Source organism: Ambystoma mexicanum, chromosome 3q (genome assembly GCF_040938575.1).
Source record: "Ambystoma mexicanum isolate Mex_15411 chromosome 3q, UKY_AmexF1_1, whole genome shotgun sequence".
NCBI lineage: Eukaryota > Metazoa > Chordata > Amphibia > Caudata > Ambystomatidae > Ambystoma > Ambystoma mexicanum.
In genome coordinates, this window is record NC_090926.1 from 1,145,586,012 (window position 1) to 1,145,611,558 (window position 25,547).

The window sequence follows — 25,547 nt, forward strand, 5'->3', positions numbered from 1 at the left end:
TTACCAACACCTTTACCACAGATACAATCAATTTTCTTGATCTAACAATTTATTTCAACAAAGACAAAGCTGTTCTGAAGGTTAAACCATATCACAAAATCACAGACAAAAATTCATTATTGCTTTACACCAGTTTTCATCCAAAGCACACTAAACAGAAGTTGGCCTTTGGCCAGTTCTTAAGATTAAAAAGGAACAGCACCATCAAGGTGGATTTTGATCAGGAAGCCCACACTTTGACACAAAAACTCACCCACAGGGGCTACCCCACCAAGAAAGTAAGAAAATCTTACAGAAGAGCTTCCAACAATCAGAGAGGCATAGACCCAAATGCGACAATGAGGACAGTATCGTTTTCGTCAGCCCTTACAATCCTCTGTCGAATGAGATAACTAAAATTATCAAACAGAATTGGCATATACTGAAGGGAGGTGATTGCCCATTAGAATATTCTAGATTTGCATTCCGGAGGAGTAAACATACCAAAGAACTACAGGGAATGACATTTTTACTAAAACTGACACACAAACCACACTAAGAGAACAATGGGGGATGACAAAACCTACGGGACACAACCCCTATGGACAGTGTAGCTGTTCACAAACCATAAGGCGCAAAGAAATAGATCTAGGATTCAATAAGCCGTGGCAACAAAGAGTTCTAACCAATTGTAATTCTGCAATGGTGATTTATGCCATATGGTGAACGACTATACATAGGGAAAACTGAAAGAAAAGTAAAGATCAGGATCGGTGAGCATAAATACACTGAATGCTCCCCTGGTTGGCCACTTCAACGCAGTAAATTATAAACCGGAAGACCTCAGGTGGACTGTTTTAATGAAGATCGGGCCCACGAATAGAGCCACTAAAGATAAGCATGTGCTGAGTATACATGGACAAAGACTTATTTTCCTAACGAAAAGCTATCTTTGTGGTCTAAATGAAGAAATTGACTGGAGTGTCTTTATTAATTAATGCTGGTGCAGCACACTACTGCATGACAATAGTACTACATGACTAAAAAGCTTATAGTAGTGCACTATCAGTGACCATTTATGCTATATGATGCATTGTACACTATACTAACTGAATATTACAATATTACAAGCTACCCAAGTCCCCTTGCACATCTGTGGGTGATATTCCAGCGCCTTATTTGACCAAGGCAATTTAGTCTGGAATCATCAATCTGTTTGGAGTCCACCTCTGAATATCGAACACAGAACCGTGTCTAAATATATTGGGAGCCAAACAGTCCATGAAGACGGATATGCAGCAACAATATAACCAGAGACATGCTAATCAACATCAAGCCCCAGGGATATATGTAACATTGTCAAAGATGGTGAGCTGCAGCATCATGCCCAACGCCAGAGAGGCATCTTCTGTGTCTATTACATGGGTGGACCACGTGATTGCGGTTCATTTTACCGTAGGGAGCAGATTCCAGATTGTAACCGATATACATGAACGACATGGCATTGAAATCCCTATTCACTATTGTTGTAGCGTACAACCACGCCATGCGAAAGTCCGCTGTGATGCATTAGCATGCTACGGTAAGATTGGAACGCTATGCGAGTGCCTTCGTTTTTATTATTTACACTCCTCGCAGTAGAGATTTCACCACAAATGCGTGTCAAAAATGGGACACTGACCAGTCCGTATTTTGGTAACTGACTTTGTCATTGTCTGTTTGTGCAAATGGGGATCAGCAGGAGAAATAATGTTCCTACCTTTATTTTGTCAGATAACGAGCATAACTTGCCGTAGCATGCGGATACCAGTTGTTTACTAATGCTAAAACATACTAATATGTTATGATACTGCTTGCCGTAGTGTACTGGCACGTCACGGCGGTAGTTAAAGAGATGTGGGCCCCAATGAGTGAACTGTGTACATTTCGAGAAATCGTGCCCTTTCGGCGTGAGGACTTTATAGACAGGCAACTACATGCTTATTACCATCAACAGCCATTGTGGAGTATGTTAGTATAAGAGGTGATCTAAAGCCATATTGGGTCAGACGACCGACATAGCTTGTGGATGTATGTTGGACACATGAACCTATGATCTGGATTTTGTGAACAAATAAACGTGTGCAGACAAATGCAGTCACTACATAAATCGTCTTTGTTTTTATTTGTAGGAATCTCCTTGACGTACAGAATATTGACATACATGCGTCACTACCAGGGAGCCCTTTGATTGGACTACCCCAAGTAGCTTGAGTAACTACGCCTTTTAAGTAAGTCGAAGTTCTACCATATGCCCACTCTAACTTTTGCATGAGTAAATGCAAGTGCATTTCAACTTGTTTACTGTGCTGATTCGACTACCATATATGTGTTCCCAGGGGCTTTACAACTGCTACACAGAGTTCTGCAGTAGATCCAGATGGATTACTGAACATTAATAATGGTAAGCACCTAAGGTATCTTTTACACATTATACAATGAATAATGTGAAATATAGGAGAGGTCTCTTCCACTAACTAGGTTCCTCTCTGATTTTATATCCCTGTTTTTGGTCTAGGGTGCCACAATTTATTAAGCGAGAAGAGACTGAGGATGTAAATCATTATTACCTCTGAACAGTAGCAGATGAGATTCCCTGCTTGAAACTGTTGACTACTGCAGAGCTTTAAGAGTGTTGTTCTGAGACAGCACATGTAAGACCAGTTTTGGTTAACATTTTCTCATTACCCCTGAAGAGGATCCCACAGTGATTTGATTTCTCAGCCAAGAGGAACAAAACATGTTGGGCTGCATGGCAGTACCAGAAAAGGTGTTGCAACACGATACACTAAGGGAACACCACATGTAACAGAGATGTGTGCCTGTACATAATACACTAGAGCTGTACATTGTTTACTCGCGATTGTGAACAACTGTGGTCTTTGTTAAAAAAAAGTGTGCTTTTTATTAACTTGATATTAGTACTGTATTTTTATGATTTGTTTGTAAAATTGTATTTTATTGTATATGCACTTTATAATCACCTGAGAAGTGATGGGCACGAGACACTATTTGGCAACCGTCAATTTTGTGATGGTTTTAATAGAATGTTTTATTAACTTGCCTTTTTTATGTAATAAAAGTATAATGGTCTTTCAATATAGAGTTTTTGGGTTAACTTTGTCTGGTTGAAAGGTCCACGAGTCGGAGTACGATAGCACAGGTGAACTGGAACGCCCAGAGAACCCAAGACCTGCTGGGAGAGAACGGAGCGCCGAGACGCTGAGAGCCTATGGTGTAAAAGGGCTAAAGAAAACGTGGTGAGAGAGCCGTGTCTCCAAGGAGCCAGAAGGGGGTTAGTTGCAAAGCTGTTCTCCAGAGGGAAGTCTGTGGGAGGGTGTTTCATTATCCTGGGCCAGAGAAGTGGCCAGGAGAGTTGGAGGGGTGGGTGAGGAGCCCTTGGTTTTCAGTCGATGAGACCACAACAGTGACGTTAAAGAAATCACAACCAGTGAGTTCAAAGCCAGAGGGGAACCCAGTAGATGATAGCGGCGAAGCGCAAGGGATAAAATATTGCATGAAGCAAAATAATAACGATCGTAGGATAAGAAGCGCGCTGAAGAGGAAATCTTTGATTTTCCGTTTTGAAAGTTGAAAGAGAGAAACAAAGTAGCAAACGTTTGTATGTACTTTAACACGTAGTGTAAGGGGCTCTAGTGTAGAGACATTGCCCTAGATTAAAATGAGCCAAAGGGAAAGAGGGGTCCTACCCTGTGAGGGCTACTGTAGCATGGAACAAATTCCCAATAAACCTTTGCTGCGAGGAACATTTTCCGGTCTTTAAAAAAGCATTGAAAACATTTCTGTTATCTTAAGCCACCCAACGCAATTCCTCATTTTTCTTAATCTTTCTTTCAACCTGTCCTCTCTGCGCCCTAATGCTGGTAGCGCGTAATAAACAGATAATTTGTGTACTCTGTACAGGAGGGAAGTTCACGGAGGGAGTGAATGTGGAAGCAAGTGAAGGGGGCTATGCTTGAAGAAAAAGCTAAGTCGAGTCCCCGTGAAAACTTGGTTATGAATTATAAAAGGGTGCCGGGGGTACACTGCCGAAAGCAAGCCAAGATTGTAACTGCAGAAACGTGCTAGGGGCACAATGAGAAGAGAAAACAATGAAAGGCCCAGGCATCACAGTGGTCCCACACCGGACCGGAAGTACTGTGTGTTCATCGAAAGTCTCCGATACGTTGAACTGCTGAATAACTGTGAGGAGAGCCAAGGTGTTAGAGTGGTCCCGCTTGCGGCGGTGGAATACTGGGCGTTGTCGAAAGGCTCCGATATATCAATATGTTGTGAACTGAGAAATTCTTGTCAACTAGTAGAGGTCCCGAGGAGTGGTGACAGAGGAATTGTTACCTAAAAGAACTTTGAACTTGTGCGACCAGAACTGTTTGAACTTTGCAAAAAGAACTTTATACAGTGCCTTTGAAAGCCGAGTAACGCATGCCAAATCCCAAGTGGCTCAAGACTTTGGCAAGAGAGCTGTGGACCAGCTCCAATACGATCATGACAATTACTTTGAAGCACCCTTTTTATTTAGTCCAATCCCATGCACATTATTGTATTAGCAAGCATGAATGCAAGCATAGGTTTGACACATACACTTGTTTTGACTAACTTGGCAGACTTTTGGATTTACAGCTTTGTTGATGGTCGGGACTACTCCCATTATAGATATAGGGCAAGTTAGGCAGTCTCCAAAGCCCTTTCTTTACAAAATAAAGGTTTATGTAAACAAACTTGAATCATTGTGTCTGTGTTCCTCTCATGATGCCTTGCCTGTCTCACATAATGGAATACAAAATGCTCAACCCAATGTGCCCTCAGCCACTTGATTTTAAAGCAGTATGTGTGTTCTTGCACTGAAGTGCTGTTCAAACGAGCACAGACAAAGGCAACAGTTTTGGGTTGTGAATGGGTATTAGGTAGGCAGTTGACGGGCACTGCTTTCAGATGCTACCCTACGCACACTATTTGGCATCTGTTACCACTTTATTGCCAGACTTTTATTACAAGCCAACATTTTTGTTTTGTTTTTAGATATTTCAGACCATGTCTTGAATTTAAAAGAAATCAAATGTTGCTACATCTCTTTTGCCAGATTCCTCCTGCCCAGAGACACCAACAATAGCCTACCTCCATGGGACTGTGCAGATTTGGGGGCAGAGGAGGTTGTTTCGGGTCCGATGATTGATCCTGTGACTGCAGGTTGCATACTGAGCTCTCCCCACTCATTTCAGAGTTGTAAACCAATCTTGTTTGATTTTTTTCAAAAGAAAAAGCGCTGATTGTTTGAATGAAAAACACAAACACCAGCCTAGAATGTCACAGTTTGGGAAGCACATTTCACTGTGACGTTCCTTCCACGATAAACCCTAAATCTGAGCTTCTGATCGTAAGGAAACAATTTATTCTGAGCAGCTGATTTAAGATACATGTGCATACACTCTGGCCAGATATTTTCAAGAGGACACTATGCTGGCTTTGAAGAACACATGCAAGCGCAAGTGAATATGGGTGGGGGTGTGTTGCCCAACACCCAGATGGTCGTGGTCATCCTCAGTAGGGGCGTCCCTCCCCATGAGGGCCTTGCGCATTAAACAACCCATAGGGGGAATTTTGGTTAACAGCCTCACCTCCCTAGCCTCATGAGAAAGGGGAGAAGTGCATCGTCACAATAGGTATTATCCAGAAACCTCCATAATGATAATACCTGCCCATAATATGATAAGAGCTGCAAAACAGTGCGAGTACATAGGCATTTGCCAGGCCCTGAAACCATATGCCCATTTAATACCCACAACAAGTCAAAACTGTTGCCTTTGCTAATACTAGTTAGTTTTCATAGTTGGTTCTATGTCCGAATCTGAAAGTAATCCATGGATGAGACTTCAATTTGATCAACCCCCGCTTTGTGGCAAGTGATTAAATGTACCTCCCTTTTGCCCCCCTGTTAAGGATATTTTCTTTTTGCACATCTTACCTTTTCTGCCTCGAGCCTCCCAGCAATACTGCTGGACTCTCTGGGATTTCTTTCACTGACTCCAGGAGGTAGGTGAGCTATTTTAATCTTCTGCATCCACTTTGGTTTTGGGATCACTGGAGCTTTCTAACAAGGTTCCAGTGAAGGGGAGACCATTCCCCTTAGTTCTTGGCTCAATGCTTTCCTGTGTCACCTTATGTGGTCCGTTGACAGACCCCTAGGGTCTGTATTGCAATGCCGTTTTCGGTACAAGAGTGGTCACCTCCCTTTTGTGACCAGTGAAATGTACCAATGGCAGCACAGGCCATCTTCCATGGAGAGCTGTGGGGACTCTCTGTATCCCCTAAACTTTGTTCAAAGTAGAATGTTTAATACTTCTCCAGCTATTCTCTGAACAGGCTGGTAGCTGTTACCTGTTTGACCTATTTTTGGAGTGCATCACACAGGTCTGCTGCTGCAGCCCGCGATAATGCATCAAAGGTGACCATATACTCAAAATGGAACCCCCTTTAATTTTAAGTCGTGTTCAAGATGGTCTGTCCATTTTTAGAAATCCTTCTTCCTTCCCAGGTGGGGAAGGGCTCTCATGCTTCAAACACTTTGGTGAGCTTTTTGCAAGCAGCCCACTAAGGCTCTCCTTTGTATGTATGCTGGCTTGAAGTTGGGAGGGGGCTGTCTGCCCCCAATCCACATTCTCCATGAGACTTGGTTGTTGCTGGGAAGCTTTTGGGAGACTGGCTTTCCCCCATTGGACAGCCACCGCCAAGTTACAATGGTGTGGATTGTGCTTACTGGAGGGCTGGGGTCATCCCGTCCTTTTTCTGGATAGAAGGAGATAAACTGGACCAGAAACCAAACCTACCGCTGCACCCGAAGATATCCAAAGAAGATGACCAAGAGATGCTGGAGGACTTCTGCAGAGACGAGTACTGGCCCACTAAGAACCACCACATTGCACACCTCAACCTTCAAATAGGCAGGGAAGATCTCTGGACTGGAGGGAATAACCAGTCACCTGTCCTACTCTAAATTCACTGCTTGTGTTTCCATTGCTGGAGTGTACACTTTTGCAATTGGTCTGGCAAGGCCCGAAATCAGCTGTTCGTCGGTACAAGGAATTCTGGCTAACGAAATGACTGGAACTCATGATAGGCTTCCTCAAGGACCTGCTGTGCCGACCTCCACCATGAGACGAACCGGCAGGGCAACCGAAGATCGGCCACAAAGTTCCTCCTGACCCTGTCCGATGTCAAAGAAAGAAGTGCATCTGTGAAGATCGCCATGAAGGCTCCCGCTTTACTATGGAAACAAATCTGGGTGTTACCCCTACAGTCTTAGGGCTCCAAAGGAACCTTAAAATGACTGGGATAAACGTCCTAGAACCAGCAACCAAACGACCCTGCAAGGTAACTGCAATGCTGAGCTTTTATTCCCCCAGCAATTTATGGTCACCTGTGACCATTCCCAACTTGCTAGGGGTTTGGGGGACTGAGATCCCTTTTATCTCTTGAACTACCACCTTCCCAAGAGGGTTTGCATTGGGCATACAGTTTTGCTTACCTTTGAACTAGGCAGGACTGGCCCATAGTGGTGGTGCCTGGGTCAGTACTTCTGTGGGTCCTCCCTAAGAAACCCCCCAGGGGTAGTAGTTGCATCTCCTATCACTGAAACTGGACATAAGTGACTTAAGTACTTATTCCGCATTGCTTTAATTAACCAGCACTAACTGAACTTTGGTACTGTACCAGCACTTGAGTGGGCCCTCTTGGCTGCTCACTTCCTTCCTCAGTAACCTTTTGGGACACCTAAACCAGAGACTTGGGGTAGACTAGGGATGGACTTCTAAAGTTTAGTATGTGTTACTGACTGCCCTATAATTACAATGCCTAACTTTAACATATGATTAACATCTTTTTCTCCCCAATTTTAAAGATTGCATTTCATGTGTGAATATATGCTAAGTAACTTAAAGTAGCTTGTAACTCTAAGGGACTAACCTAACTGCAAGTTGTATATATGTACCAATATATTTTTACTTACCTTACATTTAAAGTGTGCCTTTGTATTGCCTTGGAATACATATTTTTTATTTCAAGAATGTACATGTGTGCGTCTTTTACTTACCTGTTCTGTTAAGTGTTTGTTGTACTAAACAGTGACCATTCCTCCTTAGTTCATCCCGACTGCTTGGTTGTTGCTACTTAGGGGAGTGGCTTTTCTCAGCTGGGGTTGTGAGAAACCTTGCTAACCTTAAGTTGGCTTTTCAAGTACTACCAGTGGTAGTGACTTTGAAAAACATTCATAACACATCCCAATATACACATCTTTCATGTTTACTTGACCATTTTCATAAACTTATGCTTGACAAGAGTGATGGTGTCTCAGTGGAAGCATGACAATCAGTTTCTGTAAGTATGACCGGCTTTCCGCGTGGCAGTGCAGACCTGCTATTTCAATGAAGCCCAAGAAGGAACAAAAAATGCAAACATTTATGTGAAACAGAAAAACTGAGAACTCACAAACATCACTATCATCAAAGACAAACAATTACAGTACTGTTAAGTCATAAATGAAATTAGTCTAAAACCGGACTACAACTTTTGTCAACAAAACGCATGAATTGCTTGATATACAAATGAAGTAGAGCCAGAATGACTTCTAGATTTACAAACAAAACAGATGCCCTCACCCAGAAAATAAAACTACACTGTGCCGTTATGCTATCTCTAGGGATTCGATGTAAACTATAAACGAGAATACAAAATAGCATTGGGATTGCATCATTATATACCGTCCCCTTAATGTTATCACAATGGATGGCAACCTTGATCCACAGGCATATTTTAGCACTAGGTGACCACTGGTCTTACTCATCTTGAATCACCATAGAGGTCTATAACATGCATGTCAACTGAGATAACAGGGCATGCATATATGATCATCTCACAATATGTACTAACCACTAACAATCTATAGTGGCATAGCCTAATCTGAGCCTTCGCTTCAATGGCTCTGCATTGGGCCAGTTTCAGACCTGGCTTTGACTTCAGTATATGATTTATATTGGGATTCACAAATCAGAATCTTTTCATCTTGTTCACTTTTGTATATTTGACGACAGTGTTCAGATTAATTTAGACATACAATTGCGCATTTTAACAAATAGTTCATCTCTAATTAAATGTGTTTTTGTTTTTCTCCTTCCCTCTTCCCTTCCTTTTCAAATATTTCAATTCTTACGTACCATTACATGGTTAGTTTATGTTTTTGGACTTCATTCTACAATTAACTTTCATTTCCTCAAAATGTATAATGTTATTTTTTGGATCTTTATCTTCGGATTGTTTGGGTTCAAGAATTACTTCTAACTTGTAATGGTACAATAACCTGGTATGAATTGGTTGCAATGTTATATCAGGCCCTGCCTTGAGAAAGACCGAAGTCGGTCGAAATACGTGTTGGCACAAATTGGGCCTTTACTATGATCAAATAAACAGCTTTAGTTTTATGAAAATAATGTGTTAAATTGGACTTGAATTCTATTCATTTATGCAATTGACTCATATGTTCATTTGGAATTAGTAATTCGGACAGCGCAATCCAGAGATCCATATTTGTTTGTACATGCATAGGTCTGGGGAGACCTATCATCTCAAAGGATTGCAGCAGTGATTAGGCATTTATAAACTTTGGTTTGTTTTTTGAAACACACTTCCGAGCGCTCTATAACCTGGTTACCCACCGTTGTATTTCTGACAAGCTTTGGTTAAGTTATGCCGTGAGTGCTCTACAAATAAGCGAAACCAACATTTATGATAGGAACAAACTACAAATCATAGTAGCCACAAGTCCACCCCAAAAACATGTAAAAAGTAATCTTGCACTCACTCACCCTTTCCAGCTCCACAGTGAAGGGCTGGTTCCAGGCTTGCAGACTAACAGGTTTCCAAGCGGTCTGACCAACTACACCATTATCCAGCTTGAGCACAGCGCAGACTTCATCTAATCAAAGATAGGATGATTTTCAGACAGAAAGAGGCTTTTACAGAAAGTGTTTATGAGCTATTAATGGAAATCAATGAATCTATCATATATGCACTCTTATAGTTTTGTATTTCTAAGGGCTCAGCTACATAAAAAGCTTAAATGATAAATGAACAAAGATACAATTGTAAAATTGTAAAGCACACAATATACTAAAAATCAAATAATGAACAACTGTATGCACCGCTTAGCATAGCTAAAATGTACCTTATTGATTTGTATTGACCGTGAAACTCCATTGTTTGAAAAGGCTAATAGGGAGCATCACTGATGAGCCCTGATACAGGTTGAATCAACTAGTGTTACATCTAAATAACTTATAAATGTGTTTGGTGAGCATTAGGCAGCCCAAGTGTGATCCGTGACGGTCCTATAGCAGAACTACGATCTTCAAAGGAAAGAAATCTGACTTCATGTGCATGATGTAGCTGCTTTCCATGTATGCTTTCCACACATTCTTAGGATAGCCTGAGCACATCCCGAGCCACTCATGAACTCGAATACCTTAAAAATCATTTCAATCACCCATTCACACCTTGAAGCTGTCACCTTTCATTCACACTCCGCTTCCTTTCTTCTCCTCATGTTTACATCTGACTATTTTCAGGTCTTTCTTATCATTTTCCCTCTTATATCAAACTACTTTCAGGACATAGCTGTCCAACAGCTAAGGTCCTACGATACCTAGGGCGAGGTCGAAATACATCTAATCTAGCACAATGTGTATTTGCTTTGAAAGCACAATGGTGTTAAAAATGTCACGGTAGGAAATCTCAATAAAAGTATGATACAGAGCATAAATGTGAAACCTTTCTTACTCTTTCTGACTCATTGGATGTTCAAACTACAAAACACTGTTCCAGAATATTCTATGCATGACAAAGATAAGCACTGTCAAAGTCAACAGTTTTTGCTTTCTGTATGCCCGATATATGGGTTTCGCTACCAGTGTGAGGCTTCTTTGAATACACCAATGCCAAATTTGCTGTGCTTTCTTGAAGAGGTATATGGTTTGTGTCCTCCTTAGTTTGTTGACATAAAATACTGCTTTTGAACGGTTCGTCATCACATGGTTTCCCCATTATTTGATACTTGAAACCTAAGTGCTTGGCAGATTTACTTTGTCGCCAACACACTGCATTGTCTTTATTCTTCAGTGTTAACACTCCGTGTACTATTGTGGTTAATCAATCTGCCCCTCACCCTCAGAGAGACACATCAGTTTAGGTCACTTGAGGTAAGGGAAGGAACAAGTTACTTATCTGTAACTGTTGTTCTCCAGCATGGGTCTGGCATGGATTCACATGCTCATGAATATTCCCAGTCGTCAGGCCAGGAATCCTCGGTAAAGATGACTGCCCTCTACCTAAGCCCCTCCCCCTGGCAGCCATCCTCAGATTTGGTAGCACGTAAAGTGGCAGTATGACCAGGTGAAGAGCCGCAGAGGGGAAGGAGGGAGGGTTCGCATGTGAATCCATGCCAGACCCATGCTGGAGAACAACAGTTACAGGTAGGTAACTTGTTCCTTCTCCAGCATGGGGTCTGGCATGGACTCACATGCTCATGAATATAAGAATGCATAGCCGTATACACATGCACAACCACGGGAGGTGGCAACAGGCTCAACATTAAGCAATACAACAACTCAACATTAAGCAACTCTTACCTCCTCACCAAGCTCACCTAAAGCGACCAGGTTGTGCAGCACTGCTTGGCCGACCCTGGACTCCTCCCTGGAGTCCCGATCGACGCGGTAGAATCTTGTGAAGGTGTGCGTCGACCTCCACGTAGCAGCCCTGCAGATATCCAGCAGGGGCACACCAGACAGGAACGCCGTGGTAGCAGCGATCGCTCTGGTCAAATGGGCTCTCGGACGGCTGGGCAGCGGTCGGTTTGCCAACCGGTGACAGTGCATGATGCAGCCGGAGAGCCATCTGGAAATGGAAGCCTTCGAGAGAGCCTTCCCTTGATTCACAGGTCCAAAGTTCACAAACAGCTGTGATGTCTTCCGAAAACTCTTCATGCTGTCCACGTAGAACTTCAGCGCTCTAGCCACATCCAGCGAGTGCAAGTCCTCTCGGACGGAGACGAAGGCGACGGGAAGAAAACTGGCAACACCAAGGGCTCGTTGAGGTGGAAGTCCGATGGCACCTTGGGCATAAAGGAGGGGTGCGTCCTCAGCACCACCCTTGTGTCGTGAAAAGTCAAGTATGGAGGCTTGCAAGATAGGGCCTGGATCTCTCCCACTCATCGTGCGGAGGTGATGGCCACAAGAAATGCTGTCTTCCACGACAGGAACTTCAACGGCGCCGAATGCATAGGCTCGAATGGGGCCCCCATGAGCCTGGTCAGCTGTAACGCTCACCTGACTCCCACGGAGACCAGGTCTGGGCTGCTGCGGCCTCTTCTAAGGTGATGCGCAGGACTCGGAACACCGACTGGGCCGGACCCCCAAACCTCGCCTGTCTGATGCGTAGGAAGATCTTTCTGTAGATGGGGAAAAGGATTTTAATCACCTGCGGAGTGACAAGTCGAACCTCTCCTTTCCCCTTTTACTCTCTCTTCAAACCACCTCTGAACCTTCCCGTTAATTCTCACCTTAAGATTTGAAATGACGAGCTCTCCATCTTGCTTCTGGTGCAAGGGTGCGGTAGAATCCAGTTACTTCACTGGTTATCGGACGGGCATTCAGGTCCAGTTGCTTCACTGGTTTTTTGGATGAATAAGGCGCTTTCGTAAGTATATGACTTATCAAGTTCAAGGGTTGTTCTCCCTTCCTTTTTGGCCTTTATTTTCAATGGACTGCTTTTAGTCTTTTAGCGCATGTGCAGAGCGAAGATTCCACGTAGAGAAGACAATTTGCTGTGGATAATTCAGGTGAACTTATGTTGGGCTGGTTTTTCTAATGTCTGTATGTTCACCCACTAATGCGCGTGTTCTTTTTTCCCCATATGGGCCGGGGCGCGGTACTGCCAAAAGGCGTGCCGACCCGAGATGAGGAAGGATTCTCCCCCAGCAATTGCCAGGTAAGCCTTCTGGCAAATCAGTTTTTTCCCAATGTTTTCTCTGGCTCACCTTTTGTTCTTCTCTTTTCCTTCCTAGGTGCTGGAATGCAGCGGAACGTGCGGATGGTTGTAGGAGTACAGAATTTCTTGTGGACAGGTGAGTTGAGCGCAGCGCTGCAACGAGCAACGCGAATAATCCAAAAATAATGTCTTTTTTTTTAGGATCGTCGGCGTGTTGGCTCCGGATCCCATGCAATATCAGGTCATATCCTTTATTCACCTTCTCTTCCTCTCTTCTTCCTTTTAGGTGTTCCAGGACTGAAGCAGGCGTGGCTGGAGTCAGGATGCAGGAGCAGACACGGTGAGCGTCCAGCTGCTAGGAGCAGAGCAAAGCGAAGCGTGAGCTGCTGTCTGGGCGTGGCTTAAATAGCCTCCAAAGAAGTCCCAGGTATGTATCCTTCCCCAATCAGGTATGTATCCTTCCCTGACCACGCCCGAGTGGCAAAATAGTCCCACAGGTAAAGTAGTTCCTTTCAGGCCTCAAAGAGGCAACTGATGTCCAAAACGAGCCTGGCACCAAAGGCGCCAGGACTGTGTCCAAAGGGCCCCTATTTGGGGTTGCTGGATGTGTGCTTCCGGGGCTGCCGGTCTTGGACTGGCTCTCCGGGAGTATGCATCATGACATCAGCACCACGTTGAGCTCCCACGCCTGGGCAGGGGCCTTCACCGGCAGGAACGATCGGAATAGTCCCTTCATAAATTCCTTCACCAGGCGATGAGACCACAAGGACGCCCATTCTGGTGTATCGGGAAATGGCAGCCAGATGCATCTTGATGGAGGCGTGAGCCAGTCCAGCTTTGGCCAGCGACAGTAGGTACGGCAATACTTGAGGGGACGTAATCCGCAGAGGGTTAATCTTCTGTGCACGGCACCAGACAGAGAACCTCTTCCACTTATGTCCATAGCATTTGAGAGTTGAGGACACCCTGGCTTTTGCAAGAACCTCTCTACAGTCAGCCAGGATATCCTATCCTCCAAACTTTAGCGCTGCAGGAGCCAAGCCTGCAAGTTCAGCGACTCCGGGTCGTGATGGAGAATGTCGCCTCCTTCTCTGGAGAGAAGATCCGCGTCCATCGCCAGCTTCATAGGTGGGGACGCAGAGAAGTCCAGAAGGTCCAGGAACCAGATATGTCTCGGCCACAACGGTGCGACGAGGATCATCCTGCACCTGGACCTCTTGAGCTGGTTGATGAGACGGAGCAGCAACGGCAACTGAGGGAACGTGTACAGGAACAAGCCGTCCCAAGGGAACGAGAAAGCATCGCCCATGTTCCTCGGTTCTGTTAACCTGCGGGCGAACCTCTGGCACTTGGAGGTTGTCGCCGTCGCGAACAGGTCGATCTGGGGTTTGCCCCACGGTTGAAAGAGCCGATCCACCTGGTCCTGGCGTTTTTATTCCTGCCAGGTGGAAGGGAACCAGAAACATCCACTGGACGATGATGGCCCAGTGCCACAGATCCTGGGCCTCCTTGGATAGGGCTGGGGATCTGGTGCCTCCCTGCTTCCGGGTGTAGAACATCGTGGTGGTGTTGTCAGTGAAGATCCTCACCACTTTGTCCTTGAGGGACGGAAGGAACGATTTGAGCGCCCAGAACACGGCTCGTAGCTCCAGGATGTTGATGTGAAGAGACCTCTCCTCCGGGAGCCAGAGGCCTCTTGCGTGGAAATCTCCGGTGTGGGCCCCCCATCCCTCCAGCGAGACCTCTGTCGTTACCGTCCCCTGATACGCCGGGGCCTGAAAGTCCATGCCTGCCGCGAGGTGCGCACGGGCACTCCACCATAGAATCGCCCGACGGAACTCCTCGTCGAGCGGGATCCTGTCTTCGAAGCTGCCCGCCGCTTGAATCCAGCGGGTGTCGAGGCACTCTTGTAGCGGACGCATACAAAGTCTGCAAAGGGGCACAAGGTAGATGCATGAGGACATCATCCCGAGGAGGGACTTGATGGACCTCACTCTGGCCACATCCGTGGCTAACAGTCGCTGCACCTAGCCCAAAACGGCCTTCGTCCTTTCGTCCGACGGAGATGCCAGTCGCTTCACTGTGTCGAGCTTTGCTCCCAGAAACAGTGCCACCTGCAACGGGACCAGATGGGATTTGGGGTAGTTGATGGCGAATCCCAGCTCCGTAAGCAGGCGGACGGTTCTTGCTGTGTGTTCGACGGCGAATTCTCTTGACCTTGCACGGATTAGCCAGTCGTCCAGGTAGGGGTAGACGTGGATCCCTTGCAGGCGCAGCCGCGCCGCCACAGGTGCGAGGCACTTGGCGAACACCCTGGGTGCCGACTTTAATGCGAACAGCAGGGCTCTGAATTGGTAGTGACGCCCCTGGACTACGAATCTGAGAAACTTTGTGTTCTTTTAGAATGGGGATGTGGAAGTAAGCTTCCTCCAGGTCCAGTGACGATAGGAAGTCGCCCTCCTCCAGCTGTCCCAGCACGTGCTGGAGGGAGACCATCCTGAATTACGGCGCCTTGATGTACCTGTTCAACCGACGCAGGTCCAGGATGGGGCGCCAACCGCCTGTCTTCTTTCTGACGAGGAAGTATCTTGAGTATACTCCGGAGCCATGGAGCCTCTTGAGGACGAGCTCGATGGCACCCTTCTTGAGCATCGCCCTTACCTCCAACAGCAGTTGAGGGATGTGATTCTCCTTCCTGGCCACGGGAGGAATGCCAGGACACTTCTTTTGAAATTCCAGCGAGTATCCACGGGCCAGGGTGTCCAGCACCCAACGGTCAGTGGAGATGGACTCCCACACGCTGACGAACTTTGTCAGCCGGCCTCCCAGTGGGGTGCTTCGGTGGTGGCCCGACGCTACAGCCGGTTCAGTCCTGCTTGGAAGAGGCCTTGACGACGGCGGCGAGACCCTCCTTGCTTGTGCCGCGGCCTCTGTAGGCCTCCTTGGACGAGGAGCGGGCCACCTGGCGGTAAGTAGAAGAGCCGCCGCTGGATCCCTTGGAAGCTCCCTGTCTGCCTCCAGAGCTCCGAAAGGGCTGCCGTTGCTGAAGGACTCCTAGGGCATGGGCTGTTGCCATGTCTGTCTTGATGGCCTGGGGGGACTCATCCACCGTCTTTCCAAACAGGTTGTTGCCGTCCTGGCGAAAGTCTGTCGCCTTGAGCCATCCTTGTCGTCGAAGGCAAACCCTGTTGCCCAGTTGGCGAAATCCGGTATTGGCAATGTCCGTTGCCACCGTTATGAAGTGATCCGCCGCCACCACTCCTTCCTGCAGAATCTGTAGGGCCTCCACCCTCTTGTCGTCCGGTAGGATGTCTAGCAGAGGAGCTATCTTGAACCAAAGCTCCCTGTCGTAACGGGCCACAATCGCTAAGGCATTGGCCGCCTTAATTGTCGTTGCCGCCGACGAGATGACCCGTCGTCCCATGGAGTCCAACTTCTTGCCCTCGCTGTCCGGCGGGGAAGTGGAAGTTGAAGCCGCTGCACCCGCTGCTTTCTTATTGGCCGCTGCTGAGACAACAGAGTCCGGCGTGGGCTGGGCCCTGAGGCACAAGGGGGTGGCATCGGGGACCAGGTACTTCTTCTCGTACCTGTCCCTCTTGGCGGGTGTCGTGGAAGGGTTCTTGAGGATAGCCAGCCCCTCATCCCAGATGTCATCGAGCAACGGCACCGCGAGGACCGTCTTTCTCTTGGCCTCTCGTCGTTGGTAAAGAAAACCTTCCCTTTTCTGTCCCTCAGGGTAGAGCTGGAAGAGCTCGGATGCCCTGGCTATCATGGCGTGAAAATAGCCAATTTCGTCGGGCGGAGAGGCCCGGGGGAGGAGGGTGCTGACGGGATGTCCGTTGTGTCATCGTCGCCGTTGTCGTCATCCCCGTCGCCGTATCCTCCCGAGGGTCCGGCGAGTGGGATGAGGGGTCCACCGGCCTCGTGGGCACGAAGGGCGGAGCGGGGTGGACTCCCCTCCGCTTGTTCAGAGGGCTTCCCGATGGGCCTGGTTCTGGATCCTCCGTCGGGGTCCGTGGTAACCTCGTCCTTATCTCAGTAGATAAGGATTGGATAGCCAACAAAATGGCCGCCGAGCTATCCTGCGGCTCGGGTAATGGCTGCGCGCACGGGATGGCTGCTCCACTGGGCCCTGGTCGTCGCCATCGTCGCTATCTTCGATCACTTCGATTTGAACCTTATCGAACCTCTCGTTGAGGCCTATGAACCTCTTGTGAGGCCTTTCACGGTTTCCACCGGATCCTCCTCGGAGGCTGAATCCGAGTCCGTAAGGGCCACTGGTGCCCCTCCCCCCTCTTTTTCCGCCAGTGTCTTCACGGGGGTCTTAACGATGGTCTGGAAAGAGGATTCCCTCCGCGGCGGCAGGGATACTCTGGGCCCCGAGGCCGCCTCCACTGGGGTAGCCTCTGCCGGCTTCACCAGGGCCGCTGCAACAACCTCGATAGAGGCCTTTGCCGGGTGGATCAAGGCCCTCACCACCTTAGGTGCGTCCTGGGCCTTCGCTTTGGGGGAAGGGTCATCGCCTCGCTCCCCCTCGGCTCCCTTTGAGATCGACCGGGGCCTCTCCTGAAGCTTACCCGGGTTCTCGGACTTCCTCTTCCCCGAACCAGAGTGCTGGCTCGTGGTTGATCATGCCGGGGAAGTCACGCCCTGCCTGGCAGCCGAGGAGCCCGACCAGCGCCCGGAGACTCGCGGTGCTTGGCCTTCTGTTGGGCGCCCTCACAGGACTTAGAAGACCGCTCAGACTTTTTCTTCGCCTTCTCACCTGCTGTGCCTTTCTCCAGCCAGGCGGCGAGGCGGGAACCAAGATCTTGCTTGGTCCCTCCGACAGGTTCTTGCAGAATGCACAGTCCTTCTCCACGTGAGTCTTGTCCTCATGAAGGCAGTAGAGACATCTCGAATGCTCGTCCTCCTTGAAAACATTTTGCAATCCACATCCTGGGCAGCTCCTGAACAGCTTGGATCCGGGCGTCGAGCTTCCCTTGTCCTGGGCCATGTCCGTTGAGGTAGGCCACAGATCTTCTGGAATCCTCCAAGAAACGTAACTCGACGAAAACTTCACCCTTGAGGGGCGTAGAAGAATTCCAAAACAGGTCCCCTTTATCGGAAGTAGAAACGGTGGAGCTTGAGGCTCGATTAACCGAAAAAATGAGAAGAATTTCCTGGAAAAGCATGAAAGCGCAGTAAAAGCTCGAGAGCTAAAACACGAGGACTCCCAACACTTTAACGTGCGGTAAAAATCCGAGGAGGGCTGCCAGGGGAGGGGCTTAGGTAGATGGCAGTCATTGGCTGGGGGCAGTATGACCCAGAGATCAGTGATTGGTTACTACTAAGAAAGACAGATCAGAAACGAAACTGATACTGATTTTTTCTTTACCGAGGATTCCCGGCCTGATGACGGGGAATATTCATGAGCATGTGAATCCATGCCAGACCCCATGCTGGAGAACTGCAAATGGCGTGTCCTTTGTTCGATTCGGTGTTCAAGCATCCTGCCAGTCTCCCTGCATCCATGACCATGGTGTACGGATCCATTCTTGTTGAGTCTCATATGTAGTCATGCATCTGGAACTAGCTGAATGCATGATGCCATCATACTCAGCATTGGCATCACACTCCTCACTGGCAGACAAGAATGTTGAGTATAGGGGAACAGCTTCCACAAATGCCCTTGTCCTTTTTTGGGGCCCAAGATGCTCCCTAATGCTGTTGATGCTCTCATGGATGGAGATGGGCCTTCCTGTAGCCAACTCTTTACAACCCCCACTATACCCTTTTACAACCCCCACCTGCTGATCCCTGCTTCTGCTGTGTCCTCAATGTCTCTTCACATCATGTGGCCTTCTGCAGGTATTGTCCTGAGTTGACCAGCTGCTAGTCTGTTAAGCCACCCCAGAATTTGGAAATCGCAATAGCTGTGCAGTCAGAGCCCAACCCCGGCAAAATCTCCAACCATTGCACTTGTCACACCTGGACCGCCATTGATGGGACTAACAGCGGAAGTGAGTGTTTCCATCGATTCCGAGTGCCCCAGGGGTGGTCACTTGGAAAATAGAAGTAAAGGGTGTTAGGGAGAATTCTCTCTTTAGGCTGAATTCCCTAACCTAGTGAGTCCCTCAGCAGCTTTGCTGGATTTCTGGAGTTTGTTTTTTTTCCTCCTGCCAAGAGTGAGACACTTTTTCTCCCACTCTTGGACACGATTTATGGTGTTCTTTTGACTGTTAATGTGTTTTATGGGCTATGGGGCCCTTTACTCCATAGGGTCTCATGTGTTTTTATTATGTGTGTTACACAGCACCCTCCGTGCAGTAACACAGGGGTGTCATAGTGACCCCCCACCATAGACTCCATTCCCTGGGACCGACTACTGTCTCCCAGGGCATGTAAAGTCACCATTGGCTTTACTAGTCCCAAATTATTAACAGAAACCAGTACAAACCATCATATTGTGGACGTACTGGTCGGGGCAATTCGATTGCCCCGGGGTCTGTTAGTCAAGGGGGCACGTCTCCGTCCCCCCTGATCGAGGTTTTGGCTGGTGGCAGTGGAAACTACTTTTTATATTCGACCGCAAAATTTTTCCTATGGGATTTTCCCATTGTTCGAGGCTACCAACTTTAATTATTTAATTCTCATAGCCTCGAACATTACGCTGGTTTATTTATTTAATATTAATTCGCCGGTTGGTATTTTTTGCCAGGACTCGATTCTAAAATGGCGTTTATGTTCTCTTCTGTGACTCCAACCCAAGTCGAGCCCTTTGTTCCACTTTTTGGCGGGCTTCTCTACAGAAGCCGCCAAAAGTGGTGGCACTCTGGGTACCACAGTGGGTGTGGGAGGGGGTTTAGGCACCCTGGACTGAGTTACCGTGGTAACTCAAGTCGCACTCTTGTGTGATTGGCCCAAGTGGTGAGCCGGCCGGCTCACCAGTTAGCATGTTTGATTGACAGCTAGGCTGAGTGAATGGGGGTATGCTGCATAAAAGCAGGGCTTTGGGGACTGGAACTTTAGAAGTCGCCAGAGGACCTGAGAATCCGACGAGGGAGAAGCTGAGCCGACCTACCACGACGACACCACCGGTGGAGCCCTGCGGAACCGACTCACCACTTCCCGACGACAGAGAAGATCTCCCGGCTGGAGAGGCTTCTTCCCCTGACTGGTGGGTACAACCAGTTTTTCCTTTCTTCTTCGCACCCCAGACCGGTTTGTGGTCGAACTGCCCGTGCAAAGCACCCCGGCAGCCGGATAGCCACTCACCACTGAACTGCGAATCAACGGACCGCTCCTTGTACCTGAGAAACTCTGCGGCTGGTTTCTTCCCTGGCAGTGCAACGGACTCTTGTCTTCCTCCACGACGAGATCCTCTCCTCCCCCGGACGAAGCACCAACTTGTATCTGCTGCCAGGAACAACTGCCCCTGCTGGAGTCTTCTCACCACTTTAAGGTACCGTGTCCGCCAGGCATCCCTTTCTAAAGATTGCTACAAGGTAATAACTCCTTAACCTTCTGGACTGGGCTGGCCGCCTTGACCCTCTAAATGGTCCCTTTCTGTGGTCCAACTCCTTTTTGAACCATTACAAGACTTACGTGCACTGCAACCGTGTGACCTTGGACACATTTCGTTTTGATCCTCTGAAAGTGGATCCGGCCTCTTGAACTCTAACTTCACGGTTTTACTTTGCCTTCCTCTCTTGTTATGTTCTTGTAAAAGTGTTGGGATCTAACTTTTTCTCTGCCTTTCTCTCCCTTTTAAAAACAAACTATTAGAGTGCCATCTATGTTAAGCGCTCACCGCTGTCTGAAAATAAGTGGGGCTTTACTTAAGACTTGTCTAATATTCTTTTAAGGGAGTGTATATCTTTTAGTGACCGTGTTTTTGAATTGTTTACTATTGGTGCCTGTGTGTTTTTGTAGATGTGTTTAAATAAATAAATAATTATATCTCTTTTACACCAAGCCCTGGTCAGTGTTTACTTGTTCTATTGTGTTCTCTTGACCTATTGTGAATACTCCGTATACTGCCCAACTCTTCTTGAGGGAAGTCTGACTGCTCAGCCACAGCTACCAAGTGAATCTGTGTGGTACAGACTGCTACCAAGTGGGTTTACTACCAAACACCTGTAGTCTTAAATCTTTTGCAGTGGTCCCAGAGGGAACTGCACAGGTGTCTGCCTAACAAAGGGCAAGAGTACTTACCTGTTTTTGTGTTCCCCACAAAAATAGTGATTGCATGACAGCAAAGTCCACTCCCTAACACTCTCTTGCCTGCGGTGATCAGTCAAGTTTTACCAAAGGATCTTCTCACAGAAAGCCCTATTGTTGTGGGCTTGAACATGTACCCCGGGTGTGGGAGGGGCAGAATGAGGTACACCCTCATGTTTGGGATGGTGCCTCTTCCCACGTTCGTTGTTCCAACAACTCGTTCACACCCATTCTTACCGGACCTTTCTCTGCCTTGGGTCTCAAGATGCTTTACTCCTACCACATCACTATCCCTCTGATCTCTCACTCCTCCTTTCCACATCCACCCTTTGATCCAACATCTCTTCTTGCTCCTGATCTTACTATCAATCTTTACCTTTAACTACCTCTTCACGTCTGCCTCTGCTGTTATCTTCCCTTCCCTCCTTCCTCCCACTCCATTTCCTTGCTTCTTGCTATTTTACCATTATAAATCCCTCAGTTCCTACCACTACTCCTATTCGTCCACTCCCTGTCGTTATTACTGCTCGCCCTCTACTACTATTCCTACTCCGTTATTAACATTGTCACTCTACTACCTGTCTTGCCTCTACAGTCTTATTCTGCGACTACAATCACTACCACTACTTACTATGTCTTTCACACTCGCTACTGTCACTTCAAATACTGTTGCTATCACTCACTACCACTACTCCCAACTATTACTACCTTAAACATTATCGCTATTCCACACACTCCTTACTCTCAAACATCCTCCTTACTCTATGCACACAATAATTGTCAGATGAATTCTACTATATCAGACATTACTGTTAATGGTTCTACTCAGGAATTGCATCTTAATATATCCTTGCTTAACTCACGATCCCTTGTCCAACATTGCAGACCATCTTGCTACATTGAACCAGATATGTTTGCCTTAACAGAGACATGGCTTCATGAGGCAGCCCAAATGGCAGCCTCTCAGGCCCTCCCGCCCAAAGATTATCAGGTGAAATCGATCTGGGTAGAGAGGCGGAGGGGTCACCATTATTGTCAAGGAACACTTGGATTGTGATCCAATCAATACGATCCATTTTGAGGGCTGTGAAACTCCTGTTGTGTGATGAATCAGAGCATCATCCCAGATAACCCCTAGCTGGATTCCTTCTCATGTGGCCAGGGAAAGGCAGCCGCTACCTCATCCTGACCCGGACCCTGGGGGCAGTATTATGTGGGAGGATCACATGAGAGGAGGTTCAAGTCAGGAAGAATGGGAGAGTACTCTGAATAATGTCCCCAATTATCATACCATATTAATGGCATATTGTAAAGATGGAAATTCTGAGATTTCAAGTCCCATTATGCTCCGAGTACTGAGACGAGGAAGAGAAGATCAGAATTACAAAACTGTAGTGTGCAGTCTTGTGGTTGTAATGACTCACACCCGAGTGGGACCTTTAAACATTTAAAGGCCATTCAGGTGCGGGCCATTAGATAGAAGCAGTATCAGAAGCAGGAGGAAGAAGTAGGAGACGAAACGGCCGCTCTTTTGGAAGCGGGACGCCGCATCGAGGAAGTGGAAAAGGTTGGGAGTCCTGTATTATGCAGAGAAGATTCAGCAGGAAGCGGTACAGAAACTAACTGTCCCGGGGGAGCGAGAAGCTCTCCTGGTCCCACGTGTTGCTCCGGTGAGTGGCGTTCATCAGAGTGCGGGCAGAGCAGAGAAAGCCCCAAATACAGGAGGTGCGAGCGACGGGAACGTTACCAAAGCTGTCGGACACCTGTCCAAATCCTATGAAAGCAGAAACTGGAGAAGTGGGTCCAGCGGGGACGTGTGGAAAGATCGGCGAGTTGGCCTTTGTTAGGTAACTTTGCAGTTCTATGAAACAGACTGCTGGCTCACAATAGAGCATTTGAATGCCAAACTAATCTATTGAAGCAATGTGGGTGCAACTATTATCTTTAGAGAGATCGAGGTAAAGAATATTGTAACCACCATTGACAAAGCCAAAAGGGGACAATATTTAACCCAAGTAAACAAAGTGAATGTGACTTACAGAATGGAGGAGCACTTTTAAAAGATTATAACCCGCATTTGCCTAAGCCAAAGAAAGGGAATTAAAGAAAAACACAGATGGCAGAATAGAAGCCCTCCTTGGAAAAATGATCAGGGGGGTGGGGGAGAGAAATGTCAACTGCATTGCCAAAGGCAAACAAACCTGTGTAAGAGATATTGTTAATGTACTGTGTCCTTGTAGAAGGAATTATAAACCTCCTGGGATTGTTGAAAGTCAATAGACTCATACATGAAGCAGTTGTTGATTTAAGTGTAGAAAGTTTGAAACAAACCTCACCGCAAGTACTGATAGTAGAAGTAGGAGTTTTATCCTGGCAGGCGAGTATACTAGGAAAGGAACAATTAGTGGTTAGTCCTGGAAGGTGAGTGGACCAGGAAGAGAAGTTCTGCAATGTGGTCGAAGGTTGTGAAGGAATAAAAGTGGTACGTCCACTGGTGCACTTTGGTGAACTATTGTTAAACCATCCTGACAAAACTGTGTTGCTTATGTAGAATAAATGTGACTTAATAAAATAGGATTGGTCTTCAAAGAATATAATTATATTGCACACTGACTTGTCATATGAAGACAGTCTTTTTAGATTGTCAAACAGCAGTTGAAGAGTGAGAAGAACAAGTTACTTACCAACTGTAATGTTCTTTCGATTGAACGTTCCTCCCACGTATTCCTCATCTTAGATATTCGTATCATCAGCTTTGCTGCTTTGGAAAAAAAATGTCCACACCAGAGGGTGCTGTGCGCGATGTTGTGGCGTCTATGTCCTTAAAATGCTGCCGTAGAGCATCAAGGTCATCCGTAGTATAAATAGCTCAAGCCGCGCCAGTTGCCTTCAGTTCTGTTTTTTTCGATATCCTCAACTAAGGAGTTGATCAGGCGTACCCCTAGACTGTAAGCTCTCCAGGAACATCGAGTGTAAAATACGTAAACTGTATGCCGGGGTAGGTTGGGAGGGTCAATGAGGAATACGTGCGAGGAACATCAATCGAAAGTATGTTACAGTTGGTAAGTAACTTGTTCTTCAAATGGATTGTGTCCTCCCACATATTCCTCATTTTAGATAGACTCCCAAAGTAGTGAAAATTTGGAGGAGGGAGTACTAATTAAATATACTCATGGACCGTATGTACAACGGCCTTAGCAAAAAGACCTCCTTGGGATGAGGTCGAATCTAAACAATAGTGTTTCACAAAAGTTTGCATTGACGACCAGGTGGCCGCTGCACAAATATCTTGCACCAGGACACCCCTCTGAAGAGCCGTTGAAGTCGTCATGCCCCTAGTAGAATGAGCCCTTTGCCCATCTGGAGGTTCTTCACCTGCCAGCCTGTAGCATTCTCCAATTGCTAAAATTATCCATCTGGATAAGTTTTATTTTGTTACTGCTAGGCCCAATTTGTGGCCGGTATATCCAATGAAAAGTTGGTCACTTTGCCGAAACTTTACATGTCTAGAAATCTAACAGTTAAGAGCCCTCTTTGGGTCCAGCCTTTGGAGCCTTTCGTCGTCCTTACTCATGAGCGGGGAGGAGAGAAAGATGGCAAAGTGATCTTTTGAGACAAGTGAAAGTCAGACTATTTTTGGTAGAAATGTGTAACGCTCACCTGGCTCCCACGGAGGCGCTGGTCTGGTCTGGGTTGCTGTGACCTCTTCAAGTGTGATGCGCAGAATTCAGACCACCGATTGAACAGGACCCCCAAATCTTGCTTGTCTGGCCCGTAGGAATATCCTTCTGCAGATGAGAAAGGGGATTAACTGTCTGCTGAATAATGTGCTTGCTCCCGCTTTTCCCCCTTCGTTCTCCTCTGACTTCCTCCAAAACCCCCGGTTTAAGCTCACCTTATGGTTTGGAAGGATGAACTCTCCATCCTGCTTCTGATGCAGGGGCGCGCGTTCGTCCAGTTACTTCACTGGTTTTCAGAATGGCGCTGGCAAATCCACTTGACTTTACTGAGCGATACGCCGTAAGTATGAAGATGCAAAAGTTCGAGTGTGAGCCTCCTTTTATGTTGTCTTTTTCTGTCCTTTATTTCAGGTGCAGAACAAAGGCGATGCGTTGAGGGGTTAAATTGCCGGGGTAAAATCAGGTGAGTCAGTGATGAGGGCGACCCCTCTAAATGTCTTTATAATTCCCCAGTAATGTCTTTTGTCCTTTCCCCATAGGGGCCGGGGTGCGGTACCTGCCAGAGATGTGGCGCCGACCCGAGATGTGGAATGA

At 47.0% G+C, this 25,547-nt stretch overlaps 1 protein-coding gene across 4 annotated transcripts in view; it reads right to left on the bottom strand.

Annotated features, from left to right (window-relative positions):
- Nucleotides 1-25,547, bottom strand: part of LOC138447689 (serine/threonine-protein kinase N1-like) — a 1,645,716-nt gene that overhangs the window by 669,165 nt on the left and 951,004 nt on the right. For all 4 annotated transcript variants that reach the window (XM_069603962.1, XM_069603960.1, XM_069603961.1 and 1 more), the window contains one exon: nt 9,894-10,003. In XM_069603962.1, the coding sequence (XP_069460063.1) occupies nt 9,894-10,003 (110 nt within the window). The remainder of the gene's footprint in view (nt 1-9,893; nt 10,004-25,547) is intronic.